We start from the raw sequence: 27,303 nt of genomic DNA, 5'->3' as shown, positions 1-27,303 counted from the left end.
GAATAGTATTCAACATCTGCCTCCACTCCCCTACTTCCCATCTATTCTTCTCAGAAACTGTTATGTATGTAAATAACATGTGGATATATTACATTTAAAATTTTCTCAATAAATGGGTAAAGAAGTAAAGATTCCCGTTCATGTCTTCTCTCCCAATTCCATTCCTCTCTCCAAAGTTATAACCACTTGTTAGCAGTTTGGTGTGTATCATTTTCAGACCTTAGTCTTACATAGTCCGTAAGTATATAACCCTTTTGTGTGTATGAATTTCCATAAATGGGGTAATATTTTCAGGTAATATTGCTCCAATACTTTCCTTTTTTCTCCTGACAAAATAGAGACCCTTCCATCCTGGTGCTCATACATCATTTACAGAGTGCCAGGCAATGGTGTAAAAATTATGTTTCTCAACTGGACTACTGTAATAATTCCCTAACTGTCCTCCCTATTCTCAGCCTTACACCTTCCAATTGATCCCACACACCCAAGTGCTTTTATAAAAACCGAAATCTGATACTCTTAAAATAGGTCATTGACTCCCCACTGCCTTGAGGATAAAGATCAAATTGTTCAGCATGGTTTACAAGGCCCATCAGAACCCAGTCCCTTCCTATGTGGCTGGCCTTGCTGTTTACCATAACCCTACACTCCAGCCATACCAACCCTTTGCAGTTTCTAAAGCATACCAGACCTGGCACTGTTTCCTTGGCCTTCACGCCCTCATTTGCCTTCCAAGAAAAACTGAGTTGCAAAACATATATGTAAATAACTAAATGAATTCTCCTGAATGGGGATATTAGTCACATTGCTTAAAAGTTGGGTGGAGAATCTACCAAAAAGTTATAACTTTGATTTAGAATAAAAATCTAAAACATTACTTTTTGGTGGTAATACCTACTTGCCTCCCAGGACCCAGTTCAGCAGCCACTCCTGTTTGAAGCCTTTTCAGGCTTTCCTGTTAGAACTGACTATCCTCCTTGGAATGACCCCACTCTGTTACAACACAAGGACACAACACAGCAAAGCAGGCAAAACATTTTATATCTCTTCTTGTCCTGCCAGACAATACATGTTTAAGGGGCATGGGTCTATCTTATTTGACTTTTTAATTCTCAGTATCTAATGCCATGTATGACAATATATTATACATTTTGTGGTTAAAATAACAAATCAACAAATACATTATTTTTATTGAGATAAAACTTGTCAGGTCCCAAATAATTTTTAAGATGAGTTACAAAGATATTGACAACATATCAAGACAAAAAAAAAAAGGTTAAAAATGGCTTTTAAATGAGGCAGAAAAAGAAAAATAAATGAGGCAAAACAATTCAAGTGCTAAAAATTGGTGAAGCCAGAATTGAGATCATTATACATGCAAGAAGCAGACCACATATTTGGCATCCTGGAAGCCAACAGCAGTAACAAGTTTCTCAGAGACAGTAAGGTTAAAACAAACTGGCTGTTAAGGAGAAGCATAAGTACTTCTGACATAGTTACCAAAGAGAAATTTTTCCCAAGGGACCTCAAAGTGAACACTATGAAATGAGATAAATAGCAACTTTAAACATTTCTTATATTTAACACAGAGATTAGTTTCCTTACAGGTGTTAGAATCAAAAATCATTCACCATAAGCTGAAGGCTCACACCAACTACACATTCAAATTGGTTCTCTCACTGCTGGTCAGGCTAATTATAAGATATATTTTAGTGATTCTAGTGTACTGTCCTTAACATATTTTGGATCATGGACAACTCTGGAAATCTGATAAAATTGCTATGTATCCTCTCAGAAAAACACCCTGGCATAATATTTTTCACTTATTTTTAAAGAATCATGGAAACCTAAAGCTTGGTTATGGATGGGTCCCTCAAGTTAAACTCTCCAACCTGGAGTAAAAATACACTATATATATCCTTGAGTCAAGCTCTTCTTGTTCCATGAATACAACTATCATATCATCCTAAATACCCCAAGAAATTGGCCTGAAGACTGACAGAACAAACTCCACGGATATAGAGAAGAGGACACATCAAAGAAAATAGAAGTGCAGAGACATGTTTTGGGAAAGAAATAGATCATGGCCCATGGGGTGGGGAGGGAGTCACAGTAGTAGAGAAGGGCAAGAGACAGAATAACACACAGGGGAGCTCAAGGGGGAAATGATTCACCATAGCAATTGGCTTGGAAAATGAATTTTGTGAGTTCTTACAACTAGGGGAACTTAAAGCCTGTAGTTTTAAAGGTCATCATGCTTGACTCTGGAAGAGGTTGAAAGGCATTGTTCTGCTCTTGGATAAAGGGCAGGGGAAATAGCCTATGGACATACGGCAGGGAAACCGTGATCTTAGGAGCATGGGATGCACATGAAGAGGTTAGTTGCTCATCTCAAAGCATGTCCCAGAGAGGCAGCTCATGGAAAGGCATCTCCAAAAACATAGGAACTGGTAGGCACCATTCCCCACCTTCTCCCCAGTCACCTGCAGGAATGAGCACAGCTCAGACACTGGCTACCTAACTTGCTTACACCAAGCCCTGCTTGCCTTGCTTACACCCTGCCCCAGTGGAACTGCCCTTCCTGTCACACTTGCCTCAGGCCCAGCACACCGGGACCCTTTCCCCAGCCCAAACCCCTGCCCACACCATGGCTCCTGACAGGGGAGTTTTGTAGAGCCTCAGTTCAGCAGTGGTGGTAACAGGTCTCATTTCACAAATACAACAGGCACACGTAGTTACAATGCACCATCTTCAGGCAAGGAACCAAATGCTGCCCACAACACACATTGAGAACCTCTACAGATGACTAGCCTGAAGATGAAGAGGCCAGGACAAAACTGCAGAGCATACATGGCACACATTAGAGACACTCCTGGAAGTACCAAGCCCTAGGGAGTAGGGGACACCACACAGTAGGGCACTACAGGACCTCTTCTTCATAAGGACATTGCCCTCAAGGACAGAAAAGTTAGCTACATCTCTTAACACAAATAAACATGCAGACTTAGATAAAATAAGTCAGAGAAAGTCAGAGAAATTCATCGCAAACCAAACAACAAGACAAGGCCATGGCCAGAGACCTAAGTGAAAAAGATATGTCACATGCCTAAAAGAGAATTTAAAGTAATGATCATAAGGACACTCACTAGACTTGACAAAAGGGTGGAAGACATGAGTAAGACCCATAGCACAGAAATAAGGAGTAACATAGCAGAGATAAACAGCACAAAAATGAAATGAAAAACATGTTTGATGGAATGAACAGCAGGCTGGAAGAAGTAGAGGAACAAATTAATAACCTACAAGAGAGAGTAATAGCAAATAATCAAGCTGAACAAAAGACAGAGAAAAGAATTATGCAGAATGAAAATAGACCTAGAAAACTCAGTGCCTCTATCAAACATAGTAACATTTGCAATTATAGGAGTCCCAGAAGAAGAAGAGAGAGAAAATGAGGCAGAGAATTTATTTGAAGAAATAATAGCTGAAAAATTCTCTAATCTGGGAAAGGAAACAGATATCCCAATCCAAGAGGCACAAAGAACTCCCACCAAATCAACAAAAGCAGGCCCCCACCAAGACATGTTGTAATTAAATTGTCAAACTATAATCATAAAGAAAAAAATTTTAAAGCAGCAAGACAAAAGACAACAGTAACTTTTAAGGGAAAACTCATAAGGCTGACAGGAGGTTTTTTTGAGAGAAACTGGGCAAGCTAGAAGGGAATAGCATGAATGGGGAAAATCTGCAGTTAAGAATACTCTACCCAGCAAGGCTATCATTCATAACACAAGGAGAAATAAAGAGTTTCCCAGACAAACAATTACTAGAGGGGTTCATGATCACTAAACCAACCCTTCAATTAATACTAAGGGGAGCCTTTGAGTGCAAAAGCCAAACCAAAAGTGACAATATAAGGTAGAAAACACAAAAGCAGTAAAAAACTGAGTATTTCTGTAAAAAAAAAAAAAAAAAAAGTCAAGAAACTCATAAAATAAAAGGATATAAAATATAATAGCATGTACCTAAAATATGGGGAGGAGAGATGTAAAGAATGGGTTCAAACTTAAATGACCATCAACTTAATGTAGACTGCTATATGCAAAAACTTTACACAAACCTAATGATAGCCATATAACAAAAAAACACTAATAAATGTGCAAAGGAAAAAGAGAAAGAAAGAAAGAGAAAGAAGAAAGGATTAGATAAAGGATTTCAGAAACAACCATAAAACAAGTAATAAAATGACAATAATTACACATCTATCAATAACTGCTTTGGATATAAGTGGGCTAAATAATCCAATCAAAAGACATAACGTGACAGAATGGATTTAAAAAAATACCCATTTATATGCTGCCTACAAAAGACTTACTTGAGCCCTAAGGATACTTGCAGACTGAAAGTGAGGGAGTGAAGAAACATCTAATCACACAAATGGATGTCAAAAGAAAGTCAGAGTAGCAATACTTATACTGAACAAAGTACACTTTAAAACAGACTGTGACGGGATCCCTGGGTGGCTCAGTGGTTTAGCTCCTGCCTTTGGCCCAGGGTGCGATCCTGGAGTCCCGGGATCGAGTCCCACTTCGGGCTCCCTGAATGGAGCCTGCTTCTCCCTCTGCCTGTGTCTCCGCCTCTCTCTCTATGTGTCTATCATGAATAAATAAGTAAATCTTTAAAAAAAAAAAAAAAACCAGACTGTGACAAGAGACAAAGACGACACTATATAATAATAAAGAAGATAATCCAACAAAATACAACAATTGTAAATATTTATGCACCCAACCTAGAAGCACCCAAACACATAAAACAGTTAAATACAAACAAAACGGATCTAATTGATAATAATATAATAACAGTGGAGGACTTTAACACCCCATTTATATCAATACATAGATCATCTAGACAGAAAATCAAGGAAACAACTGCTTTGAATATCCTGAACCAGATGCATTTAACATATATATTTAGAACATTCCATTCTTAAACAGCAGAATACGAAATCCATTCTTTTCAGGTGTACATGGAACATTCTCTGGAACTGATCACATATTAGCCCATAAAACAAGCCTCAACAAATTCAAGAAGATTGAATTCATACCATGCATATTTTCTAATCACAACAACTATGAAACAAGAACTCAACCACAAGAAAAACTCTGGAAAGACCACATATACATACAGGTTAAATAACATACTATTAGGAATAACATGCTTCCTAGCTAGGAAATAATAGAAGAGACATAACAGTACATGGAAACAAATGAAAATGAAAACACAACAGTCCGAAACTTCTATGATGCAGCAAAGGCAGTCCTAAAAGGCAAGTTCATAGCAATGTAGGCCTACCTCAAGAAGCAAGAAAAATCTCAAATAGAAAACCTAATCTTACAGCAAAAGGAGCTAGAAAAAGAACAACAAAATCTAAAACCAGTAGAAGGAAGGAAATAATAAAGATCAGAGCAGAAATAAATACTATAGAAACTAAAACAAACAAAACAAAAACCGTAACAGATGAATGAACCAGTGAACCAGGGAGCTGGTTTTTTGAGAAAATCAATAAAAGTGATAAGCCTCTAGACAGACTTACCATGAAAAAAAGAAACGGACCCAAATTTTTTTAAAAATCACAGATGAGAGAGGAGAAATAACAAACACCACAGAAATACAATCATAAGAGAATATTATGAAAAACTATATACCAATAAATTGTACAACCAAAAAAAAGATGGATAAAGCCCTATAAACATATAAACTACCGAAACTTAAACAGGAATAGAAAATTTGAACAGATCGATAACCAGCAAAGAAAATGAGTCAGAAACAAACAAACAAACAATTCCCAACAAACAAAAGTCCAGGAACAGATGGCTTTACAGGTGAATACTACCAAACATTCAAAGAAGAATTAATACCTATTCTTCTAAAACTATTCCAAAAAATAGAAAAGGAAAACTTTCAAATTCATTTTATCAGGCCAGGATTACCCTGATACCAAAACCAGATAGAGATGCCACTAAAAAAGAGAACTACAGGCCAAAATCCCTGATGAACACAGATGCAAAAATTCTCAAGGAAATACTAGCAAACCAAATTCAACCACACATTAAAAAAACCATTCCCCATGATGAAGCAGGATTTATTCCTGGGTTGCAAGTGTGGTTCAATATTCGCAAATTAATCAATGTGATACATCATATCAATAAAAGAAAAGAACCATATGATCATTTACATAGACATAGAAAAAGCCTTTGACAAAGTACAACATCCATTCATGAGGAAAATTCTCAACAAAGTAGGGTTAGAGGTAACATACCTCAACATAATAAAGGCCATATATGAAAACACACAGATAACATCATCATCAAATGGGGGGAAAACTAGAAAAAAACTAAAGTTTTTCCTTTAATGTCAGAACAAAACAGGGTTGTCCACTCTCACCATCTTTATTGAACACAGTACTGGAAGTCCTAGCCACAGCAGTCAGACAACAAAAAGAAATAAAAGGCATCCAAATCCTTAAGGAAGAAGTAAAACATCCACTATCGGCTGATGTGATACTATATACAGAAAATCCTAAAGACACCACCGAAAAACTGCTAAAACTGATAAACGAATTCAGTAAAGTTGCAGGATGCAAAATCAATGTACAGAAATCTGTTGCGGGACACCTGGGTGGCTCAGCAGGTTGAGCATCTGCCTTTGGCTCAAGGCGTGATCCCGGGGTCCAGAGATCAAGTCCCGCATCAGGCTCCCTGCATGGAGCCTGCTTCTCCTTCTGCCTCTGTCTCTGCCTCTGTCTCTGTGTCTCTTGTGGATAAATAAAATCTTTTAAAAAAAAGAAATCTGTTGCATTTCTATACACCAATAATGAAGCAGCAGAAAGAAAAATTAAGAAAACAATCCCATTTACAATTGCATCCAAAATAATAAGATATCTAGGAAGAAACCGAACCGAAGAAGTTAAAAAACAGTACTCTGAAAACTAAAAAAAAAAGACTGATGAAAGAAATTGAAGATGACACAAAGACATGGAAAGACAATACACACTCATGAATTGGAAGAATATTAAAATGCCCATACTATCCAAAATAACCTATACATTTAATGCAATCCACATCAAAAATACAAACAGCTTTTTTCACAGAACCAGAACAAACAATCCTAAAATTTTAATGGAACCACAAAAGACCCCGAATACCCAAAGCAATCTTGAAAAAGAAAAGCAACTGGATGCATCACAATTCTGAATTTCAAGTTATATGACAACACTGTAGTAATCAAAACATTACAGTATTGGCACAAAAACAGACACATATATCAACAGAAAAGAATAGAAAACCTAGAAATGAACCCACAGTTATATGGTCAATTAATCTTTAACAAAGCAGGAAAGAATATCCAATGGAAAAAAGGACCATCTCTTCAAAAAATGGTATTGGGAAAACTGGATGGCAACATGCAAAGAATGAAACTGGACTACTTCCTTACACCATACACAAAAATAAATTCAAAATGGATGAAAGACCTAAATGTGAGGCCTGAAGAAAATATAGGTAGTAACTTCTTTGACATCAGCTATTGCAACTCCTTTCTAGATATATCTCCCAAGGCAAAGGACACAAAATCAAAAATAAACTATTGGGACTACATCAAAATAAAAAGCTTCTGCACAACAAAGGAAACAATCAACAAAAATAAAAGGCAATTTATGGAATAGGAGAAGATATACATGGAAAGATTTTCATCATCACTTATCACCAGGGAAATGCAAATCAAAACCACAATGAGATATCACCTCATACCTGTCAGAATGGCTAAAATTTAAAAATACAAGAAACAACAGGAGTTGACATGGATGTGGAAAAAAAGAAACCCTTGTACACTGCTGGTGGGAACACAAACTGGGTAGCCAATGTGGAAAACAGTATGGAGGTTCCTCTAAAAGTTAAAAACAGAATTACCACATGATTCACTAATTCCACTACTGGGTATTCCAAAGAATACAAAAACACTAATTCAAAGGGATACATGCACCCTTAGGTTTACAGCAGCATTATTTACATTAGCCAAGACACAGAAGCAACCCAAGTTTCATCAGTTGATGGATAAAGAAAATGTGAGGGTGTGTGTGTAAATAATATGGAATTGGAATATAAATAATATGGAATTGGAACTTTGGAATATTATTTGGCCGTAAAAACAAATGAAATCTTGCTGTTTGTGACAACATGGATGGAGTTAGACTATAATGCTAAACAAAATGAGTCAGACAAATACCATATGATTTCATTCATATGTGGAATTTAAGAAATAAAACAAGCAAAGGGAAAAAAAGAGAGAAAGAGACAAATCAAGAAACAGACTAACTGTAGAGAACTGATGATTACCAGAGGGGAGGCATGTGGGGGATGGGTGAAATTGGTGATGAAATATTATAAAATCTGAAAAATATTGGTCAGATACCCCATTGAAATCAACATATTAAGCCTATGCATGTTAACTATTATTTTTTTAAAGATTTTATTTAAAAAAATAAATAAAGATTTTATTTATTGATTTATTTATTTGGGAGAGAGAGAGAAAATGAGTAGGATGAGGGGCAGGGTGAGAAGCAGAGTCTTTGCTGAGCAGGGAGCCTGATGCAGGACTCAGTCCCAGGATTCCGGGATTATGATCTGAGCTGAAGGCAGACACTTAACCAACTGAGCCACCCACGAGCCCACGTTACTCTTCTTCTATTATATTACCCTATATACTACTTATTGTGTTTTCTTAGTATTCTCAAGCCTCTTGGAATTTTTTTTTTTAACAAGGACCTACATTAAACTTACTACCTGTCTCTAGTTTCCGGAAAACATCTTATTCCACTTTTTGACATGACAACTACTCATCTGCTGGTAAATTTCCTCTTCTCTAGGATTCTTACAGATTTAACAGTGCCCACATCTGTAAGCAATGTGCATACCAGAGGTTGGACACCTTCCAGTCCATATGTTTTAGTGAGAAGAGGAATAACATGATGAGAGCTGGTCTTCAGAAGGATTACTCTGTCTGAATTGTATCTCACACCCCAAATTCATATGCTTATGCCCTAACTTCCACTGCCTCAGAAAATGACAGTTATTTGGATACCAGGTTTTTAGAGAGATGATTAAGTTAAAATGAGGCCATTATAGAGGGCCCTAACCCAATCAGACTGGTGTCTTTCATAAGTAGAACTTTGTGCCTGCACAGAGGGATGATCAAGTGAAGAGGCAGCAAGAAGGCAACCATCCACTAACCAAGGAGAAGCCTCAAAAGACATCAAACCAGCAGACACCTTGATCTTGGACTTGTAGCCTCCAGAACTATGAGAAAATAGATTTCTGTTGTTTGAGCCACTCAGTCCGTGGTATTTTGTTACAGCAGCCCAGCAAACTCATACACAGATGGGATGAGTTAGAAGACAGTTGCAAGAGTCAGGGACAGACCACAGCAGCAGCGGCAAGGGTGCAAAGACCAGCGTGAGTGCAGAAGACATCGCATAACTGAAATGCACACAGCTGGAGAAAAGGATGTGACCCTTAAGGAAGATGAAGAGTAGACATTTGCTCTAAGAGGTGGGCCTGGCTGGCAAGAAAGATGGTAAACCTGTTGAAAAATATTGGGGAGTCAAAAAAGGGGAGCAAATGACTTCAAGGAAAGAGCTGCTCAATTTTAGACACATCTCTGGATGTGTCTGGTTAAGTGCTTTCTTGACATGTCTTTTTCTATCTTGGTCTTTATTTCCTCACATAGCAGACACCAAAAAATTACTGATGGACCAGATTAAAAGAAGTTTAAAATGCAATGGAAGATTAAAAATAAAATAGGTCAAACTACATCTGCTTTTAAGGGATTGGTTTTTAGTCTTATACCACGTGTTCTTAAATAGTGGCCTATCTTGAATTTCCTTGAAAGGACTTAGCTTTTAAAACACCCTTTCAATTATTTGCTTTGTACTTTCTGTATGCCCCAGCTTATCCTGCATTTTAATCTTCCAGATCCTGCCTTCAAGGTTCATTCCATTCTTATATAGTATTTACCTTTAATTATGTCCTAGTTTATTTACATGCCATTTAAAAATCTTTGAGTTCTTCAGAAAACAACGCCTAAATTTTAAGGAATTGTTTTATATTCAATGACTAATATTTTCTAAACAAAAATAATGCAATAACATGGTGGGAGAAAAGATGGCCCAGACCCTAACTTTGCTGGACCTGGCAAAGCTTCTGGGAAGAGTTCAAATTCTTTTTTGAAATCGCTATTTCTGTTTAACTTTCTGCTACATTGTCTATCTGGAATTCTGATCATGAATCTGTATTCTAAACACCAAGAAGTCTAGAAAGCATAATTCATTACTCGTCACAAAAAGAACGTGTTTTGAAAAGGCAATAGCAAAAACTATTCTTATCTATAAATGAGGTTAATGATACTTGTGATTTTTAAGTTTGTAATCTAGATTAACCATGTTATTTGTAAAGCTGACATAGAGCATATTCTCAAGAATTTCATTCGTTCATTAAAAAAATACTCTGTAAACACCAAGATCCTGGAATTATAGAGGTGAAGGCCAAACAACTGGCCCTTCCTCTACTGCCCAGTACAGAGATTTTGCTTATCACTATGGCAATCACCCTAGGCATGTGGCCAAGGTTGGACAGATCCCTGAATATTTCATGGCTTTAAAATCCTCTCTACAAAATAATCTGTGCTTCACTTTTCCCACAATGTAACAGCCTAGAGAGATGCTATAATTCACTGTTTTTTAATCCAACACTTGTTGCATATACCTTCTTTATATTTTACTTGCATTATATTTTACTTGCATTTACTTGCATTATATTCCTAGTACTAAATTATTGAGATTAGAGTAATGTAAAAATATAAGCATGTAAGAAGAACTTCTAAAACTTAGAAACACACTCAAAAGAGATTATTTCTTTTTTTACATAATTTTCTGGACAAATGCTTTACCCTCAAAGAAGATAAGGAAATAAGGTTAATTAATCTTACATTTAAAGATTAAAGACTAAATTGGACTCTGAGAAAAGCTCTCCCAACTTCTGTTTCTAATAAGAAGAAAAGTAACAAAAGAGGACCAACAAGGCAAAATACAAGGTTATGTCAACCCAGAATCATAATTTCCAAGATTAAAGAGACTTTTCTTTGGGCAGCCCGGGTGGCTCAGCGGTTTAGCGCCGCCTTCAGTCTGGGTCGTGATCCTGGAGACCTGGGATTGAGTCCCATGTCGGGCTTCCTGCATAAAGCCTGTGTCTCTGCCTCTCTCTCTCTCTATCTCTGTGTCTCTCATGAATAAATAAATAAAATCTTAAAAAAAAAAAAAAGAGAGACTTTCTTTCCTTGAGTCCCCATCCAATTCAAGTAGCCATTGAGCCAGGAGGTAAACGACATTTCCCCTCTCTGAACACATATACTAGAAATAGCTATAAAGAGAAAGGTCAAATTACACAGGAGAATCACAAAAAAAAAGTCTAGGCTTAAAAATTAATAGATAAGATGGGGTGGAGGGGAGACTGAAAGTGTTAGGTGTTATTAAGCAGTAAATAAATTAATTTTGTTTCTAATTCAAGATAAAGACTGTTCATCAAGGGATACATTTCAAAAAGTAATTTTTTAAACGGAGGTATTATTTCTGTTACTTTCTTCCATTTTCTTTCTTTCTTTTTTTTTTTTTTTTTTTTTTACTTTCTTCCATTTTCTATCTCTGGAATGACCACTGAGAAAGCTATGAATTGTTTTCTGTTTGCAAAATGATTCAGCTTAGAAAGGAGTAGAATAAGACTGGTCATTCAGCAATTTCTCCCACCCTCCCTTACAGACATCACATCACAAAGACTATGACTCACTTTGTCATACAATTTCTATCCTTTTAAGAATTTTAAGATTGTTGTAATGAATTCTGGCCCATATATCTGAATATTAGGATTAAATTATTTGTGCCATTCCCTCACAGCCAAAAAAGACACTAACAATGGTACCAGATAGTTCTTAATCCTAATTTATAAGATGATTCACTAGTTTTAGATTTGAGAGAGAGAGGTTTAAGGATAAAGTGTCTGATTCAAGTGTGAATTCTCAGATCTGTATTCCTTAATTATTAGAGGATTAGAACTAGTTCTGGAATTGGCTAGAAATATTGATGTTATTCAATACCTGAAAACTTCCACAATAAAAAGTGATCCTAACAAATGATATGTTTTACCTTTATTACTTCCTTTGAATAATGTGAAAGGTGTCTGGAGAAAGAAGTACAGTGATGCTACATTCAATTTGTCCACTTTACATGCCTCATAGTGTAGTATTTATGCTTATTTACTTTCATTTGGCAAATGTTGATTGACCTTCTTCATAGGCATCAGCCTGGTCATTCATTCAGCAATTGGAGCTAAGAGGATCTGGGATGAGTCAACTCAGGCTCAGACCCTCAGAGAAGAAAAGAGAGTAAGAGATTACTAGGTAATGTTTGAATTTTTTTTTAAATCCTTCCCAAATAGGAATTTCCAATAATATTAGGGGACATGAAATTAAAACACATCAAACTATTAGAAGCACATGTGAAAGGAAAGATGGTCCAGGCTGGTGTGAAAGAAATATGGTCTGAAGTGTAATTTCGACTAGGATAAAGTAAAAGGACTGAGAGGACTTTCCAGCTCAAGGAAACAGCTGGACTGAAGTGAAGAGGAAGATGTGAGAAGGTCAGAACAGAAGTGAGAAGACTCGGCTAATTTGTCGGCTACATGTAGAACTTAGAAAACACTCTTCTGAGTGGCCACTGTGCATGAGGTCAGATACAAAATATCTGTCCCAGTCCTTGCCAGCAAGGAGCTCATTCCCACTGCAAGAGAGAAATGCATCAACAACGTATGACTAATCATTAGGTTCCTTTTTTTTTTTTTAGATATTATTTATTTATTCATGAGAGATACAGAGAGAGAGGGAGAGACACAGGCAGAGGGAGAAGCGGGCTCCCCGACGTGGGACTTGATCCCAGGACTCCAGGATCACACCCTGAGCCAAAGGCAGACGCTCAACCACTGAGCCACCCAGGTGTCCCAATCATTAGGTTCTATAGGAGAACAAGTACCAAGCACCACGGGGAAAACAGAAATAAAAACAATTAACTCTCCCTGGAAAGCTAGGGAACGTTTCACAAAGAAGACTGGCAAGCTAGCTCTTAGGAGATTTTTAAAGAGAAAGGTGGGAATTGAAAGAGTGTGTGTAAGAGGAATTGATAAGGAAAAGGATTTCCAAAAACTAGGCTCACATGAGGAAAGCCAATCACTGCAACAGTGACAGTCAGATGAGAGGCTACAATTAAGCAAGAGCACTGGCAGCATCAGGGGAGTATGGATGGTAATAGCAGGGAAATAAGATTGATCCAGTAGATGACATTTGAAAAGGGAAGTCAGGTAGGGTCTGGTCTAGTCCTCCGGTAAGTAAAGGGCAGGGGAAATCAAAAGGGCAAAGAAAGATCACTAAGGCAGGGAGGACTCTGAGGTGTCTAGCTTTGAAGACTAGAAGAATAATTTCACTACAAACAAAAAGCTGGCAGAAAGGGATGCGAGTTTGAGAAAAAGATGTTAAGTTCTTCTTCATGGGGATCCCTGGGTGGCGCAGTAGTTTGGCGCCTGCCTTTGGCCCGGGGCGCGATCCTGGAGACCCAGGATAGAATCCCACATCGGGCTCCCGGTGCATGGAGCCTGCTTCTCCCTCTGCCTGTGTCTCTGCCTCTCTCTCTCTCCCTCTCTCTCTCTCTCTCTCTCTCCTCTGTGTGTCTGTGACTATCATAAATAAATAAAAAAATTTTAAAAAAAAGTTCTTCTTCATGCATTTTGAGTTGAGACTTAGGCAGTTTATCTGTTCTTCAAGCAGAGGGAAACACAGTCCTAACACAGAGATGGGAAATCAGAGACTTAGATGGAGACTCTAAGTGATCTGCTAAAGAAATATGAGTGCACAGAAAGAAGAGAGTAGAGGGCCAAAAACAGAGCCTTGGGGGATATGAAATTGAAAGACCAAAAAAGAGGCAAAACCGGAGGTTGGATGATTGAGAATATCAGGTTGATGTGGTATAACAGAAGCCAAAGAAGTCTCAAGAAGTTAGAGACAGAAAATAATATCAAGTTGTCAAATTGTAGAGTGTCAAGTGTCAAGGAGGGTGACAAATTGGATAAGGCCACACGACTGAAGTGAAAAACTTCTGGGGCCCAGAATGATTTAAGTAGAATTTTGAGGGGCAGGGTCCAGAGTTAAAAAGTGAAAAAGAGATGAACTAGAAGAGCGCACAGGATTCCAGGATATTGGCCACAAAAGAATGAACAATGCACAGGAGGAATTTCTATGGAATTTTATACCACATAGTACATGATAAAAATCCAAAATGCTTTTTAAGGAAAACAGAATTCCTAACAAGTTTAAACTATTAATCCTTAAAAATGATTCAATTTTCTATATGGCCTATTCTATGAATTGCTAATAGCCAGCCTCTAAGATTTCCAGATATTTTTCAAATATAACTTTCTTACATATAATCATCTTCATTAAAAGACTGGCCAAGTGTTTAAATGTATGCATTACTATGCCAAGAAAGCAACACACCTCAACTAAGCTTTCTACAGTATTTGGCCCATGAATACTTATTACACAGGGTAGGTGGTCCACACAAAATGTTTTCATCAGCAGCTGACATTTAGTAAGCACTTCCTGAAGTTAAAGGTCCTAAGCTGTTTATGATGCTTATTTATATGGAGAGTTCATGGTCCCCACCCATAAGGTCCCAGCACCTTCTCAAGTACCTCAATTATGAACAGAGAACAATGTACTCAGAGAATCTAGCCAGATCATTACTAGTCTGTACAAATTTCCCTTAGGGAGAAAAAAAAAAACCCAAACACTTCTTTATTGACTCATTTTGGTTATTAATTATAAATTTCAATGACAAATTAATGTATAGCTTAATTTAAATAATTAAATAAATAATAAATTAAACAGGAAAATTCCTTTCAACAGTTCAATTATACTTGAACTTCCTCCTTGTTTTCTTTTATCTCCAGAATATCTTAAAAATCGGGAAACCTTCCACTCCAGAATTTTACAGAATAATTCCATTTAGAAAGTAAGTTAATATGGAGAAGTAGTAGTCCTTTGAAAATATAAACACACATCCACTACAGATTTCTGTAAATGAATAAGCAAGCATTAAGGATACACTGGTCGATTCAAAAGTCACCTTGCATAGAAAGAGTGACAGAGGACAGCTGGGATGAGACATAAATTAAACACCAAATATTGGCTGTTGCCTCCAGGTCCTCCAAATTTCTTCAAACTAAAAATATCCTGCAGGAATTTAGAATGGGACTAGTCTGGCTTCTAAGAACCAGTATATGGCTCAAGGGGTGAGGTTCCCTGGGAGTCACCACTTTGAGTCCTTGCCTAAATTTCTGGGGCTATAAATAACCCAGCTTCCAGAAGGAGTTTGACAGCAAAAGAGAATACAATAGCAAATCCAACAATGGATACAACAAGGAAACACTGAAAATCATGTTTCTATAACTGCATGATTTCCTAATGTCACAATATTCCAAATGATTTTGCAAACAATCAAGCAGTAAATATTTATTGAACATTGACAGCAGGCAGTACAAGACCAGATATCAGATTTCAAATGACTAGCTCAAAAGCAACAGAACAAAATACATTTGCTTAGATAGAATACAATCATAGGGTTAAGGTTTTTGCCTTGAATTCGATTTGCCTTGCTCCAGTTCACGTCTTAGACTCTTACCCCAGGCCAGCCTTCTAACAGATGTGTGCTACAGGACAAAGGGGCCCAAACAGGGTTTTTGGAAAATCAACAAACACTGGAATTTGGAAAAACAAGCAAAGGCTATGGCACATGTGTAGTTATTATCCTGTTGTACAGGCATCTCGTGGTTTAAAAATAACAGTTCTAATGATGTGAGACCTAAAAATTACCTTTTTCAGCAACGCAGATGGGGATTTCTGAGAATCACTGCGTAGATGAATGAAGTCAATTTTATAATATATAAAGAATGGTTTGCGTTTTATTACATCTGTAATATTATTATTTTTAAATTAGACTTAAAAATCATGGCCATTTAAAATAGTATCATAAATCTAAGTGGGAATACTTAGAACGCCAACATTACACCATTGTCAAAGTCTAAGTACACAATGGCCATTTTATAAACACAAGGAGAGCCCTCAGGGTGTGTCACAAGGGGATATTGCCTTTTCTAGGCTGAAGTCACTTGGCATGAAACTCTTCTTAAAAGGCTTCTAAGGTGTGGTAATATCTATGACTCATAAATTGTTCTTTCATTGCTGTACCAATTACATGATTTCCATGATTAAGTGAGCTATTAGATCTCTTCATTTGTTTACTGCACGTAAATAGCAGTACTGTAAATAAACACTGTGTTTATTAAGGCAAATTAGGGGGATCCACTTGCCAGATATTACCCAAAGAGGAGAGGAGAGAATCCAGCATCAATAGTGCCAGGAAGGAAAAGAATGAAAGGTGACTTTCTCCAATACCCCAGGAACACAACTAGGGGCCACCCATGAACTAGGAAGAGGGCTCCACTCCACAGGGGGCTGGCCTCACCAACACTACGGAAGCAGCCCACAGAAGGGTGCCCCAGAGGGTGCTCTCTGCTACTGAATGGAAGAGTGCAGCAGGGCCGGGGGTGGGGGGGGGTGGGGGGGGTGGGCAGGGGACCTGGTGGGCAAGAAGCTGGCTGGAGATGAGCCCAGGGGAAATCAGCAGATGAACTCAGGTGATCAGTTGTGCTGAACCTCAACACTCTCTTCTATAAAACAAGACCAGGGAACTAAAAGGTCTGATGCCTCTGAATTTCACAAGCCCTTGTTTTTATGACCGGAATTACATGGGATACGTGCCGTGGCAAAGGGCAGGGGTGTCAGGCGGGCCTGGATCCCATCCCTGCCCCACACAGGAGTGGGCAGGTCCCTCTTGCCTCTCCAAGTCTCAGTATCCTCTAGAGCCTAGAAGCAGAGAAGTATGGCAAACAGGCGGTCACCTCCTAGGAGAAGCCCAAGGGTAGAAGCAACGCCGCTAACCACCTCCATCTTCTCCTAAGAGCATCTGGAACAAATTTAATGCTAAAACATACATAAGCAGCCAGCGTACATCTCACTTACTACACTCTATCACGTGTTGTACGTGCTACGTGGGATAAAATGTTCTCTTTTCTGAAGTTTTTATATGGGTCATGACTTCAGAGTATATACTGCATGGTACACAATCCATGGACATGTGAAGAGGACAATCAAAACATCCAAGACACCAAAGGGAAGCTGGGTGAGCAGCACACACGCTGGAGAACAGGTAGTCTATCTTGCTTTCATCAAAACTCTCATGTCAAATAAAAGTCACTCTAGGACTAGGGGGATCGTGCAGGAAAACCAGCCCTTTCAAGCAAAAACACCATAGGAGAATACCCAGGCATGAGGCCAAGGTGACCTTCAATCATGCTTCAAAGATGGAAAACTGATGTTCAGTCACCTTCTCCCTCCCCTTTCATTTCTGGTCTGCCCCCCCTGCCCCATCTCCCCTTCTGCACCTGTGCCACACCCCCCATCCCTAATCAGCACCTCACATTTCTACCACCCGTCCCTAAATTCCGGTCCTGGTCAGCTGTGGCGTCAGCTCACAATTTAGCTCCCACGTTGGGGGTGGGAGGGCAGGGGCAAAATCACCCCCGCTCTGAGAACCAGTGAATTAAAATAAGATTATGAAAAACTCATAGTTAGGAAGAAAAAGTTAACACCTGTTATTACAAGGGCAGTAGTGTGCTATGGCAATTCAGAATTATCTTCCCACACTAGCCCCTGTACAGTTTTATTCTAAAGGAAAGAGTATCAAAAGCTTCGAAGAAAAAAAATGATGCAGCAATTAATAAGTGTCTTTAAAAAAAAGAAAGTACTAGGGGAAGTCTCAACATGAACCTAATCTGGAGGAGAGTTCTTCTGTCTTCTAATCATAGAACATACCTTTTTTATTTTTATTATTCTTTTTTTTTAAGATTTTATTTATTTACTCATGAGAGACACACAGAGAGAGAGGCAGAGACACAGGGAGAGAGAGAAGCAGACTCCATGCAGGGAGCACTGGGACTTGATCCCAGGACCCCAGGATCCCACCCTGGGCTGAAGGCAGTCGCTCAAGCACTGAGCCACCCAGGCATCTCTACTTATTTTTAATTACAGACCATTTGTGCTACTAGAAAAGAACAAGACTATTTGGGACATATAGGCACCTGGCCCTAATCTGCTGCGCTATCCTAGCAGCCAACTGCAAAATAAACTTCAAACACAAGTTTAAAACTTAAGTTTGTGAAACCTATTCAAGTTACTAAAATAGAGAAACGGTACTAACACATATTTATTGGGTTGCAAGTATCTTTTCAGTTTTACTGGATCATGTGGGTGCTTAATAAAATCCAAAAACTATGGCAGGCCTGAAAAAAAATTAAAGACCTGTATCATTTGCTTGTTGCTATTTTGGAATCAATAAATACTCGAGCAATATAAAAGCACATTTCCCATTCATTTGTCAACTCAGGTTGCTTGAGCTCAGGTCAACTCAGGTGGCCTCTACTTATGGCTCCGCAGGTGTGAATGACAGACATTCCATGAGCAACTTATGATAAAGAGGTAACTGCTGTGGAGTGGAGCTCTGGACTCCTGCTGGTCTTTTGTCAGGCAAACAGAGGATTGGATTCTTCACCTGAAAAACCACTAAGGAAGGCCAGACACACAGCTTTTAAAACGGATGTTTTACGCACTCTTACAGGATGACAGTTAAAATATACTGATCCTCTTTCACTTCAAATTCCATCAGTGTTGTTAATCAGTCCATTTCATGCCCCTTTCCTCCTCTTTTCTATACATTGCTGGGTCTCAAAGTGTGGTCCCAGGTCAGCATCACCTGGGAACTTGTTAGAAATGCAAATCATCAGGCTTCACTCCAGCCTTCAGGAATCAGAAACTCTGGGAGACAAGGTTGGGCAATGGCTATAACCCCCACCACCCCCAAGTGATTCTAACGCACCCCTCAAGTTTGAGAACCAATGACTGTAGGCTAGTGTTACTTCTATACCACAAATGGATTGTTTTTTACTGAACACAAAAGTGTACAGTAGTAAACCGAGTCCTCTGCGCACTTTGGAGAAATTCTCATCTGATCCTCAAACCTGATGCAAGGTAGACATTATCCCCACTTTAAGAATGAGGAACCTGGCTCAAGGTCCCAAAACTAATAACTGCAGGTGGAAGATTAAAGTTTTTGCAGTTCTTGTCACCATTAAAAGAAAAGTGTGTCGCACTTTATTAGCAAAGTCCATATCTTTTGCCCTGAAAGCTTTTGGTAATTGAGAAAAGGAAGGAAAGGGAGAAAGGAGAAAGAAAAGAGAAAGAAAGGAGAGGAGGAGAGGAGAGGAGAGGAGAGGAGAGGAGAGGAGAGGGAGGGGAGGGGAGGGGAGGGAGAGGAGGAGGAGAGGAGAGGAGAGGGGAGGGAGAGGAGAGGAGAGGAGAGGAGAGGAGAGGAGAGGAGAGGAGAGGAGAGGAGAGGAGAGGAGAGGAGAGGAGAGGAGAGGAGAGGAGAGGAGAGGAAGGAAGGAAGAGGAAGAGGAGAGGAGAGGAAGGAGAGGAAGGAAGGAAGGAAGGAAGGAAGGAAGGAGGAAGGAAGGAAGGAAGGAAGGAAGGAAGGAAGGAAGGAAGGAAGGAAGGAAGGAAGGAAGGAAGGAAGGAAGGAAGGAAGGAAGGAAGAAAGAAAGAAAGAAAGAAAGAAAGAAAGAAAGAAAGAAAGAAAGAAAGAAAGAAAGAAAGAAAGAAAGAGAAAGAAAGAGGTAAAGAAAGAAAAGGGAAGAGGAAAGAAGAAAGAGAAGAGGAAAGAAAGAAAAGAGAAAAAGAAAGAAAGAAAAAAGAAAAAAGGGAAGGGAAGAGAAGAGAAAAGGGGAGAGAAAGAAAAAAAAGAAAGAAAGAAGAAAAGAAAAGGGAAAGGGAAGGAAAGGACAGAGATGGGTGGGAGCAGCGTGCCAGCTGGCTCGGATCCTACCAAATCGGAGTTTAAGGGCACGACTCTGGGAAGGTATTTTCCAATAAGGAGCATTTATCCCGCTCGGGTCCCTCCTGCTTGGGCTCCCGGGTCCGGGGCGCGCAGGGCATCCCCGCGGCAACAGGTGGTCCGCGCGGGGGGCGCGGGGGGCGGGGGGGGCGGGCGGCGAGGCCCGGGTTTACCCGGAGCCTGGGGAAGCGCCTAACCCGCCGCCGCAGCTCCGGCGAGGAGCGGGCGGGCGAGGGGTGAAGCCGAACGCGCCGAGGGCCGCGCGGAAAGGAACCACACGTCCCGCTGCGGTCGGAGGGAAGGGAAGGAAGGGGCGGGAATGGGGCGGCGGGGGGAACCGCAGCGAGCGCGAGGAAGGGCGGGCCGGCACTCACCGTGGGGATCGCTCTTCTCCCGGACCCCGTCCACCCGGCCGTCGGGGTGGATCCGCAGGAAGAAGCCCCCGTTCTTGCAGTACAGCCTCTTGGGGTCCTTGAAGTGGCCGGGCGGGAAGGCGCCGCTGCCGCCGTCCTCCGGCAGGGCGGGCAGCGTGGTGATGCTCCCGGCTGCCATGGGCCCCCCGGGGCTCTGCCGGGGTGTCCGCGCCCCCGGAGCCGCGCGAGGAGCCGCCGCCGCCCCCCGGCCCCGGCCCCCGACCCGGTCCGGGGCGCGGCCACGGCCCCGGCCCCCCAGCCTCCCGCCCGGCAGCGCGCGGCCGCGCCCGCGGGCCCCCAGCCTCGCGCCGCCCGGCCGCTCCCCTCGCCGGCTGCCCTGGCGCGCGGGCCGGGGGCTGGGTGCGGGGGCCGGGGGCTGGGCTGCGGGGCCGGGAGCTGCGCGCGGGGCCGGGAGCTGGCGCGCGGGGCCGGGGGCTGCGCGCGGGGCCGGGGGCTGCGCGCGGGGCCGGGGGCTGCGCGCGGGGCCGGGGGCTGGGCGCGGGGCCGGGGGCTGCGCGCGGGGCCGGGAGCTGCGCGCGGGGCCGGGGGCTGGGCGCGGGCCGGGATGCTGCGCTCAGGCTCGGGGAGCTGCGCCCGGGGCCGGGGAGCTGAGCACGGTCTCGGGGCCGGGGAGCTGCGCTCGGGCTCGGGGAGCTGCGCTCGGGGCCGGGGCCGGGGCCGGGCGTGTCCGCGGCCGCCGCTCGCGGGAGGGCCGCCTCCCCTAGCGCAGCGCCGGGACCAGCAGCCAGCCCCGGGCACCGCGTCCGCCGTCTGGCAGCGGCCGGGCCGCGGCGTCACATCTTCTACATCCCCACCCCCGAAGGCCCCCCGCCCCCCGCGCCCCCGCTCTCCTCCCTTCCTGCGCGCCGCCCCCTCCTCGCTCGGGGCTTTGTGGGGCCGGCCTCTGGGTCGGGAGCCGCGGCCGCAGCACGCAAGCGCGCGACAGCAGCCGGGGGGGCCCGAGCGCAGCGGGGCGGGGAGGTGCGGAGGGCGAGGCGAGCGGGGGCGGGGGGGGGGGGGCGGCTCCGGGGCTCGACCCCGCGAAATTCCCCCGAAGTCGCGCCAGCCCGGCCGCACGGGGTCCGTGTCCACGCTGCGGAGCTTTGGCTGTGCCACCCCCGTGACTCCACTTTGAAACGTTTAAAGGCAACTTTCTCCCCCCACCCCCTTCTTTTTCCTTGTCAGCGATTCAAAGCCAAGAAACGATTTCCACTCCCCCCCCCAGAAGTAAAGGAATCGGAAATGGGGGGGGGATTCTGTGTCCCGTGTGAGTTTTGAACACCTCTGATCTCCAGAAGACGGGGGGCCTGCGTGGGGCGCACACCGGTAAGCTTGCAGGCGAGGCTGAAATCTTTGACTAACAAAAGGAAAGAAAGAGGCCAGAGGAGGGGAGCAGACCGCATTGCTGGGAGAAAAAGGTTTTCCTTCTACCACCCTGGCTTGAAGTAGACGACGTGGAAAGACGAGGAGAGGCCTCAACCCCTTGTGTGATAGAAGGGTGCTACTGTCTTACTCCGAAGCTGGCACCAGCCCTGGGAAATGGTTAGGTGTTTCTAGGAGGGAGGGTAGTTTTCTGAGAATCCCGAACTACAAAATTGAAGTTAATTGGATTTGGGGAATTTTCAGTAGAATAGAACAGGCACTACGGATTAGTCAAATATTCATCCAGAAAATTTCTTAGTCTCAAGTGTCTACTATATGCAAAGCATTTGCCTAAATTCAGTGAGAGGTGCTGGGATCACACAGGACCTCCGCAGAGAGGTGCGATCCATGGGCAGGATGAACACCACAAAATGCCCCTAGAAGAGTAAAATGAGGTGGTGGTGTAAGATGTCAGACAAGGAGTAATTCAGTTTGGGGGGTACACTGGGGTTAGAGAAAGCCTCTAGGAATATGTGAGAATACGGTAGTTCCTCTATTTAGAAAGATGTTTGGTTTCAAAAGATCAGCGCATCAAAAGCATTTGCTCTAAGTCTCCATGAGGGGTTTAATGCATGTAGAGTAAATCTACATGCATTTCTATGTTGGTAAATAAAAGACTGGAGCTTTAAAACCAAGCATACTCTTCTCTGGGCTGGTATATGTTCTCCGAAATGGACTGGTTTTATCTGCATTGCTTATCTGTTAAAACAATCCCTTCCAGATGATCTCTGTAGGTATCCTAGGGAATGCTTACTGGTACTATAGCACTCATGAGATTGCCACTTACTTTGTAAGAAAGTAGATTTGAATAAGCCTTGAACTCTCTCAGAGAAAGCGGAGTATTCCAAGAGCAAAGGGATAACATCTAAATCAAAACATTTTTTTCACAGTAGTATCCAGAAATCTGAGGAACAGCTACATGCAGTCAGGTAATTTGTATGCTGATGGACTGTGGATCTCAAGGAACTTCATTACATGTACAATAACCCCTTGTTTCCTAGTCCTTCCAAATCCAGGAGAGGAGATATCATAGGAAATGGTTAATCCAGTTCTGGGAATCTAGGTTTCCAAGATAAATAGTGTTGATTCCAAGAAGGCATCCTTAAGATAGTTGTCTCAAGTTCCTACCCAGCCCCCTCCCAACACACACTTGTACACATTGCAGAGATAGACACACTATTCTTAGATGCAATCAATTTGTTCTTACTGGAACTATGAGTGGTCAAGTTACTTACATTCTCAATTTACCCAGCTATAAGGATGAATATAAAAAAATAAATAAATGTAAGACAACGGGTACAAAACTCATTATTTTTAAAAACCACTAAGTTCCAGTGATAACTATTTAAAAACTTTTACAAAGGAAAGAGAAATTTACCTCACCATACCAAGATAAATTGCTTTGAAATTAAGAATTGTTCAGAATCCGAATGATGAAAAACACAAAGATTTAATGAGAGTTAAAAAAAAAAAAGCCAGATGTTCCTGGATGGAAACATAGAGTAAAATACCAATGTAAGATTCCTCTCACCATGTTTTAAAAATTTAAAACCATGCTAGTTTAAATTGTAGCACAGTTTTCAAAACTATACAAGAGTATTGTAAAATTCATTTGGATAAATAAGCATAAGAATAGCATATACTTTTTTTAATTGTAGGGAAAAATGTGAATGACTTTTGAAAGGATTAAAAAGATTATAAAATATCTTCAATGGAAAGTTAGGCATCATCTAGGTATCTGATTCTATGGAATCTCTATACTTTTCATTGAGCAACTTTACAACTTAGCTTTACATACTGTAGCTAACTGTCGTGGACCGAATTGTGTCCCTCTTTCTCCCAGATTCCTATATTGAAGCTCTAACCTCCAATATGAGTATATTTGGAGATAGGGCCTTTTAAGGAGATAATTAAGATTAAATGAGGTCATATGGTGGGGTCCTAATCCAATAGGATTGGTGTCTTTATACAAAACACCAACCAGGAGTATGCACATAGAGAAAATACCATCTGAAGATAGCAAAAGGCTGCTGTCTGCAAGACAAGGCAAGGTCTAACCAGAAACCAAGCCTGCAGGCAGGACCTTAATCTTTGGGCTTCTAGCCTCAAGAACTAGAGAATATAAAATTTCTGTTGTTTAAACCCCCTAGTCTGTAGCATTTTGTTATGGCAGCCCTAGCCAACTAATACAATAGCCAATAACACACAAATGAAGTATAGCTGATGAAGGACGTTGAGTTCCCTTCTGTGATGGTTAATTTCACAGGTCAACTTGGCTACTTGGCTGGGCTAGGTATGCCTAGAGAGCTGGTAAAACATTGTTTTGGGGTATGTCTGTGAGGATGTTTCCAGAAGAGATTAACATTTGAATCAATAAACCAAGTAAAGAAAATTCATTCTGATGCTGTGGGCATCATCCAATCCACTGAGGGCTGAATAGAACCAAAAGTTGAAGGAATAATGAATTATTTTCTTTTTCCTTGGGCTGGGGTATCTATCTTCTCCTGCACTCAAACATGGAAATCCCTAGTTCTCAGGCCTTCAGCCTCAGAATAAGTTAAAACCACCAGATTTTCTAGTCTTCCAGCATGCAGATGGCAGACTATGAAACTTCTCAGCAATCATGACTACATAAGCCAAGTTCAATAAAAATCTCTGATATATCACTAACATTTCTATCTACATATATCTGTGTATCTTCGTGGATCTTATCTCTGGAGAACTCTGATGAGTATACATCTTCTACCTATGAAATAAGCTAGTTCTGCCTTGATATGTGTGGCTCATTGAATTCTTTCAAAACTGTTGTCACATCTTACTGGTTTCCTCATGAATTAATGAGATCACATAAACTCTATATTTTAGGAGATATAAATGTTAATATTCACTTTTTGTCTTCATGACAGTTATGATTTTACCTTTTAAAAAGCTATCCTTTAAAATAGTAAGAGTAATGAAGAGAAACTTGCCCTTTACAGATGTTAAAAAGTATTATAGTTTTCTTCTACTATCCAAAAGTAGACCATTCCTGTGAAAACTTTCATTAAGTCAAAATGATGTTAAGGTTAAGAAGCAATTACCATTAATGTATTGTATTTGGAAAATCTTTTATTTTCAGGCCCCCAAAAATAACCTTGTAAAGCCATTTCTGATACTTCAGGACACATCTTGCTAATATATGCACAAAATAAATGGGAATAAAGTGCAGATGCTCACAGAGCTCAAAGCTCTGGCAGCTTGCTTGATGCTGAAATACTGTGTACAGTTCTCAGGGAAGGAGCTTGGCAAGGCTGCTCATTGTTTGGGGTTTGCATTGCTTCTATAACGGCTTGCTACAAAACCAACGCTGAGTGCAACCTTCAACTTTCGCCTATTTTTGTGAAAGTGAAAAACATCTTCAGATTTCTTTCAGTTACTAAAAACAAGTACTGATATAGGTCTTCCACAAAAGCATAGTAGCATAATGTGAACTTCCAAAAACTGGGGAATACCTGTATAAACCTATTTTATATAAAACATTGTGAACAGATGCATGCAGCGATTGAAAGATCAATACAAGGATTAATATTTCAGATGTACCTAAAAGGATTGTAAGTGAAAACAATATTTTTTAAAATGTTAGTGTCAATGGATGATGGAAATTAAGGAGTATATTTGTGACTAACACTGGGTGTTGAGTCACTATTACCTGAAACAAATATAACACTGTATGTTAACTCTACTGGAGTTAAAATTAAAAAGAAAAACAAAAAAAAAAGTAACAAGTAGAAACAACAGTAAAAAACAAAATAAAAATTTTAGTGTCACTGGGAATCAAAAATGCATATCAAATAATACCCTCCACACACACTAGAGAAAAGCCCAGGACCAAATGGCTTCATTGGGGAATTCTATCAAATGTTTAAAGAAGAATTAATACCACTCCTTCAGAAACTCTTCCAAAAACAAGAACAAAATAGAAGAGGAAGTAATGAGTAGCCTCATTCAAGAAGCTACTATTATACTTACACCAAAATCAGACAAAGACATCGTAAGCGAATACAAAACCATAGGCCAATATTCCTTATGAATATAAATGCAAAATTTCTCAACAAATTACTATCAAACAGAATCTAGCAACATAGAAAAAGGATAATACATCATGCCCAAGTGGGATTTATTCCAGCAATGCAAGTTTGGTTAAACATAGCAAAATCAGTCAAAGTAAAACATCATATTAATAGAACAGAATAAAGGTTAAAAAAACATGATCATATCAATGGACATTTTAAAAATATTTAACAAAATCCTACGCCTTTTCATGATAAAAATGAAACCAGAAACACAACAAACTAGGGATAGAAGGGAACTGCTTCAACTTGATAAGGGCATTTATGAAAAACTCACAGCTAACACAATACTTAAAATAGAAAAAAAAGAAAAGAAAAAGAAAAACTTGCCTCCTAAGATCAGGAACAAAACAAAGATGTTTACTCTCATCACTTCTACTTAACATTATAGTGGAAGTTCTAGCAAGGGCAGCCAGGCAAGAAATGAAATAAAAGGCATCTAGATCACAAAGGAAGAAGCAAACCCTTATTTGCAGATGACCTGATCTTATAGAAAATCTTAAAGAATTCACCCACACATACACAATTGGAGCCAATAAATGAGTTCAGCAAGATTGCAGGGTATAAGACCAATATATTAAAATCAGTTGTACTTCTTTATGCTACCAAAGAACAATCTAAAGATGAAATTAAAACAATTTCACTTACAATATCATCAAAAAGAATATTTAGGAATAAATTTAACCAAAGGAGTTTAAGACTTGTATAGTGAAAAGTACAAAGCATTGTTTGAAAGAAATTAAAGAAGAGGGATCCCTGGGTGGCGCAGCGGTTTGGCGCCTGCCTTTGGCCCAGGGTGTGATCCTGGAGACCCCGGATCGAATCCCACGTCGGGCTCCCGGTGCATGGAGCCTGCTTCTCCCTCTGCCTATGTCACTGCCTCTCTCTCTCTCTCTCTCTCTGTGACTATCATAAATAAATAAAAAATTAGAAAAAAATTTAAAAAAAAAAAAAAAGAAATTAAAGAAGATGTAGACAAATGGAAAGATATCTGTATTCATAGATTGGAACACTGAATATTCGTAAGATAATTAAACTACAAACTAAATGCATTCTCTGTCAAAATGTCAAAATTCTTTTTTTTAAAAGAAATTGACAAGCTGATCCTTGAATTAATATGGACACACAAAGGACTCAAAATAGCTAAAACAATCCTAAACAAGAAGAGCAGAGCTGAAAGACTTGATTTCAAAATTTTCAA

General features: G+C 40.6%; 1 protein-coding gene across 1 annotated transcript in view; it reads right to left on the bottom strand.

Annotated features, from left to right (window-relative positions):
- Positions 1–20,932, bottom strand: part of FGF2 (fibroblast growth factor 2) — a gene marked incomplete at its 5' end in the record, with an annotated part of 58,013 nt that extends 37,081 nt beyond the window's left edge. The window contains one exon of the mRNA XM_055316975.1: positions 20,533–20,932. Coding sequence (XP_055172950.1) covers positions 20,533–20,932 — 400 coding nt within the window. The remainder of the gene's footprint in view (positions 1–20,532) is intronic.
- Positions 20,933–27,303: the final 6,371 nt, after the last annotated feature.

The sequence above is a fragment of the Nyctereutes procyonoides genome, unplaced genomic scaffold (genome assembly GCF_905146905.1).
Source record: "Nyctereutes procyonoides isolate TBG_1078 unplaced genomic scaffold, NYPRO_anot_genome, whole genome shotgun sequence".
NCBI classification, from domain to species: domain Eukaryota; kingdom Metazoa; phylum Chordata; class Mammalia; order Carnivora; family Canidae; genus Nyctereutes; species Nyctereutes procyonoides.
This window is presented reverse-complemented; position numbering and strand designations above follow the sequence as displayed.